This window comes from Rhinopithecus bieti, unplaced genomic scaffold (assembly GCF_001698545.2).
Source record: "Rhinopithecus bieti isolate Rb0 unplaced genomic scaffold, ASM169854v2 scaffold_38631, whole genome shotgun sequence".
NCBI classification, from domain to species: domain Eukaryota; kingdom Metazoa; phylum Chordata; class Mammalia; order Primates; family Cercopithecidae; genus Rhinopithecus; species Rhinopithecus bieti.
The window spans coordinates 1,333,001-1,338,494 of NW_016817145.1; the positions used below are offsets into that span (position 1 = coordinate 1,333,001).

A 5,494-nucleotide genomic window follows, 5' to 3' on the forward strand; every position below is an offset into this window, starting at 1 on the left:
AAGTAATTTTAGACTGCCACAATAGACAGAAAGGGAGCAGCAGCAGCAGCATGACTGAAAGCCCTCTGCCTCCAGGGTACCTCGTTCCTTCTTCCTAGGTACAATGGAGTGTTCCTCATCTTGTTAGTCTGTTTCCCACTGGTTAACTCCAGAACTCTGAACTACAGGGATATGCCTAGGGAAGGTAAGCTAGAGGACTGCGAGGGAAAGAATAGTAAGCTTTTCAATTGTTGAAAACATTTTCAGTAGTTTCCTATACTAATCAATCTATCTAACAAGAAGCACCAATTTAAAAACAGAAAGCCAATCCCAGCACTTTGGGAGGCTGAGACGGGCGGATCACGAGGTCAGGAGTTCGAGACCATCCTGGTGAACACGGTGAAACCCCGTCTCTACTAAAAAATACAAAACTAGCCGGGCGAGGTGGCGGCGCCTGTAGTCCCAGCTACTCGGGAGGCTGAGGCAGGAGATTGGCGTAAACCCGGGAGGCGGAGCTTGCAATGAGCTGAGATCCGGCCACTGCACTCCAGCCTGGGCGACAGAGCCAGACTCCGTCGCAAAAAAAAAAAAAAAAAAAAAAAAAAAAAAAAAAAAAAAAAAAAAAAAAAACAAAACAAAAAAAAGATAATGTTGTGGAGGGGAAATTAATACAGAAAACAACTATTTTAAAATGTATCTTTTATCCACTGGTGAGAGTTAAAGAACTCTGCATCCGTAAGAACAGGAAGCTATCAAAAAATTAAATAAGCACCCAAGAAAGAACATTTCTTGGAAATGGACAAGCTGCAGAACAAACACATCATTAAAAATCCTTTATACATTTTCTTTTAAAATTTGTAAAATTTAAGGGGTGCAAGTGTAATTCTGTCACAGGCACAGACTGCACATGAAGTCAGGGCTTTGGGGGTATCCACCACCCAAATAACATACATTGCACCCATTAAATTTTATATTAATAGAGCGGATAGGTGAGAGCAGAAGGGCTATATGCATAGAGAAAGGTCTGGAAAGATATCCTCAAACAGTGTCTGCCTTTGGAGAAAGGAAATGGGGACTAGATTTTTTTAATTACTATTAGTAAGTCCTATATTATAATGCTTTTGTAATAAAAGTATAATGGTCTTAACTAATAGAATATTTTAAAACCATTTCATTGCAGAGTGCCTACTTTTCCACTTTGAGGAAAAGCACTGATATGCAAAATATACAAGCCATTTTGTGTTTCATTAGAGGATCTATCATGTAATTGTTAATAAACAGGGATTTGGGAATGAAAGAAAACTGCATTCAAATTCTCACTCTGCCCCTTCCTGGAAGTGTGACCTTGAGCAATGTTTTTAACCTTTCTAAACTTCATTTTTACCATTTGTAAAATGGGGATAAGGTTGTTGTGAGGATTAAATAGTATTTTGATTATGTTTATAATATAGCACCTGACACAAAAATCAACCCTAAGTGTTAGCTGCCCCTAACTCCACCCCTGAAAAAAAATTCACTAATGCTCACCTCCAGGATCTCTATCTGGATTGTATTCTAAGGCATTACTACAGATTAGATCAATATCTCTCAAATAGTCTTTCACAGTCAGATACTTGTGTAGATCAATTTTACTGATTACAGATGAAAGGTCCATTGGTTGCTTTATTACAGTGACATAATCAGGAACCTAAAATTCAAGCAAATGATCAAATCACAAAATTAACTCTAAACATAACATGTGTCAAGTTTCTCTGCCAGTCAATATAGGAGATAGAGAATAAATATGTAAGAGATTATGATAATATATTTAACATAAAACCTTTGACTTGATCTAAGGCTGTTTTTGTTTTGTATTTGTTTCTTATCCTTGGGCAGCTGTATTCTCCAGTAATTGTTTCTTATCCTTGGGCAGCTGTATTCTCCAGTAACAGCCTATATTCTATCCTCATCCAATTGCCACCCATTTTTCAGGGCAACTTAAGACCTGGCTCTCCAGGTCTCTTCCAACTGTGCAGGTCATAATAATATCATGCCTGTTATCCCCAGCACTTTGGGAGGCTGAGACAGGAAGATTGCTTGAGGCCAAGAGTTTGAGACTAGGCTGGGCAACATAGCAAGACCCTATCTCTACAAGGTTGCAGTGAAAGACGATTGTGTCACTGCACTCCAGCCCAGGCAACAGAGTGAGGCCCCAATCCTTACTACAAAAACAAAACAAAAAAAACAAAAAACCAAAACAAACAAACAAACAAAAACACAGAAAAAAACCACACAACAAAAAAAGGGCCGGGAATGGTGGCTCATCCCTGTCATCCCAGCACTTTCAGAAGCTGAGGCAGGTGGATCACCTGAGGTCAGGAGTTTGAGACCAGCCTCGCCAACATGGAGAAACCCTGTCTCTACTAAAAATACAAGAATTAGCTGGGCGTGGTGGCACACGCCTGTAGTCCCAGCTACGTGGGAGGCTGAGGCAGGAGAATTGCTTGAACCTGGTAGGTGGAAGCTGCAATGAGCCGAGATCGCGCCATTGCACTCTAGCCTGGGCAACAGGAGCAAAACTGTGTCTCAAAAAAATAAAAATAAAATAAGACATTCTCAATTACTTTTGGAATGTTTAGGTTGGGGAGACAAAGTTAATTGTCTATAGGAAAGGAAAATGTGTTACTCTGCTCTTAAAGTCTCCATGTGCTTAGGACACTAATCTGGTACATGTTTCCAAATAGATAAAACTAGTTCACGGTGTAGGCAGAACCACATAAACTCTTCAAATATCCTTTGATTGTGAAGCATTATAGCCTAGAATACACTTGATCCAAAGATTAAATTAATACCTCATCAGGGTCAACAGGCTTAGTAAACACTCGGAATCGTTTGTCAATAGCAAGCCTATGTGTAACATTTCTTAAGAAAATCCTCAGTTCTCTAAATGTATCTTCTTCTTGTTCTTCTAGTCGTTTCACTTCTTCTGCTGTCAGCGATCTTGGCTCAGGTGGTGGTGCTACTGGGAGTACCTCCAAAGCCTGCAAAACTTCACATGAATGGAAGAGTTTTGTTATTGCTCCTCCATAACACTGAGGGTTAACAAGTGATTTAGTGAAAACAGAGTCAGGATTTGAGGGATTATCTTCCTTACATATGCAAGGAATCCAAAGATTTGGCATACAAAAGTACTACCATAATCTCTAACCCTACATCCCCTCTAGAAACCATTAGCCAATTTATAATTTGGAATGCTAATTCCTACAAGTCATTACCTCTATTCCATTTTAAGATAATTTAAGAGGCGGCCAGGCACAGTGGCTCACACCTGTAATCCCATCACTTTGGGAGCCCGAGGTGGGAGGATCACGAGGTCAGGAGATCGAGGCCATCCTGGCTAACACGGTGAAACCCTGTCTCTATTAAAAATACAAAAAATTAGCCGAGCGCCGTGGCATGCGCCTGTCCTAGCTACTCAGGAGGTTGAGGCAAGAGAATGGCATGAACCCGGGAGGCAGAGCTTGCAGTGAGCCAAGATTGTGCCACTGCACTCCAGCCTGGGTGACAGAGAGGGATTCTGTCTCAAAAACAAACAAACAAACAAACAAAAACCCAGATAATTTAAGAGGTTATTAAACTTCGAAATTGCATTATTTCCAGGACAAAAATATTCCAACTATAAAAAAGCCTTCTTTACTAGTTTGGAACTAATGAAAATGTGTAATATGTTTCAAATATAACAAAAAGTTATTTTGTTTAAATAGATATCCAATGAGTACTCAGGATAAAAAAAGGATTATTAGAGTCCTGCCACAATGAGCTGACAAACTACTAAGGGAGTAAGAGGCATAATTATATAATCGTAATGCCATATTAGTAGTATTTTAAAAGTATGATGGGTCATAAAGGCAGAAGCAATTCATTTTGTCCATGTAAGTTAGGAAAGGCTTCATAATAAAGAACAAATGAGGTATACTAAAAGGACAAGTATTTAGCCAGGCATGGTGGCATGAGCCTGTAGTCCTAGCTACTTGGGAGGCTGAGGTGGGAGGATGCTTGAGCCCAGAAGGTTGAGGCTGCAGTGAGCCTCGATCATGCCACTTCACTCCAGTGGGTGACACACACCCTGTCTCAAAAAATAAAAATAAAAGAATAAGTAGTTCTTTAGATAGAGATGAGGGATAGAGATAGAAGCTTTACTAACAAGAGAGCAAGAATTAATAAAATAGTGAAAAGGTAAAATTATGTTACATATGGTTTAAAGATAGTGTTTTATAAGAAAAAAGGTGGGGGTGAAAGGCTGAGCAGAACACAAGTGCTCAAAATGAGCTTAGAAAGACAGATTCGGGGGGCCGGGTGTGGTGGCTCACGCCTGTAATCCCAGCACTTTGGGAGGCTGAGGCGGGTGGATCACGAGGTCAGGAAATCGAGACCACGGTGAAACCGTGTCTCTACTAAAAATACAAAAATTTAGCCGGGCATGGTGGTGGGCGCCTGTAGTCCCAGCTACTCAGGTGGCTGAGGCAGGAGAATGGCGTGAACTCAGGAGGCGGAGCTTGCAGTGAGCCGAGATGACACCACTGCACTCCAGCCTGGGCAACAGAGCAAGACTCCATCTCAAAAAAAAAAAAAAAGAAAGATTGGGGCTATACTATGAAATACCTTGTGTACCTTAAGAACTTCAGTCTATTTTAATGGGAAGCATGGAGAGTTTTAAGCAGCAGATGCATCAAACTCATGACTGAGGGTTTGAGTTTGTGTTATCACACATGTCAATGCCATTAACTATTTCATTCCCATTTTCTCAAGATTATTAAATATTAACTTTGATATAGAAACTAACCTGCTTTCTTTTTTGATATAGGAGGTTTAGCAGCTTGTTTTAGAATTAAATCTTCAAAAAATTTTGTCCGTTCTTCTTTACCCGGTAACTGGACATTAAAAATCTCTCCATAATCACGGATAAACAATTCTTGCACCTTAAAAAAGAAAACAAATGCATTATATATGATATATACAGATGATCCCCAACTTACAATGGTTCAATTTATGATTTTTAGACTTTTCAACAGCATGAAAGTGATATGTATTCAGTATGTCCCTCCACTTACAATTGGGTTATGTCCAAAAAACCCATCATATGTCAAGGAGTATCTGTACAGTATATACACAGATGTATGCAGTATATATACATACATGCATATGAAATGCATGTGTTGGCCGGGCGCGGTGGCTCAAGCCTGTAATCCCAGCACTTTGGGAGGCCGAGACGGGTGGATCACAAGGTCAGGAGATCGAGACCATCTTGGCTAACACGGTGAAACCCTGTCTCTACTTAAAAATACAAAAAACTAGCCGGGCGAGGTGGCGGGCACCTGTAGTCCCAGCTACTCGGGAGGCTGAGGCAGGAGAATGGCGTAAACCCGGGAGGCAGAGCTTGCAGTGAGCTGAGATGTGGCCACTGCACTCCAGCCTGGGTGACATAGCAAGACTCCGTCTTAAAAAAAAAAAAAAAAAAAAAGGCCGGGGGGGTTGG

At 40.6% G+C, this 5,494-nt stretch overlaps 1 protein-coding gene across 1 annotated transcript in view; it reads right to left on the minus strand.

Annotated features, from left to right (window-relative positions):
* Positions 1–5,494, minus strand: part of ATAD2 (ATPase family AAA domain containing 2) — an 83,469-nt gene that overhangs the window by 16,074 nt on the left and 61,901 nt on the right. Inside the window, exons 20-22 of the mRNA XM_017855876.1 lie at positions 4,802–4,937; positions 2,811–3,007; positions 1,507–1,666 (exon numbers count right to left, since the gene is read on the minus strand). Coding sequence (XP_017711365.1) covers positions 1,507–1,666; positions 2,811–3,007; positions 4,802–4,937 — 493 coding nt within the window. The remainder of the gene's footprint in view (positions 1–1,506; positions 1,667–2,810; positions 3,008–4,801; positions 4,938–5,494) is intronic.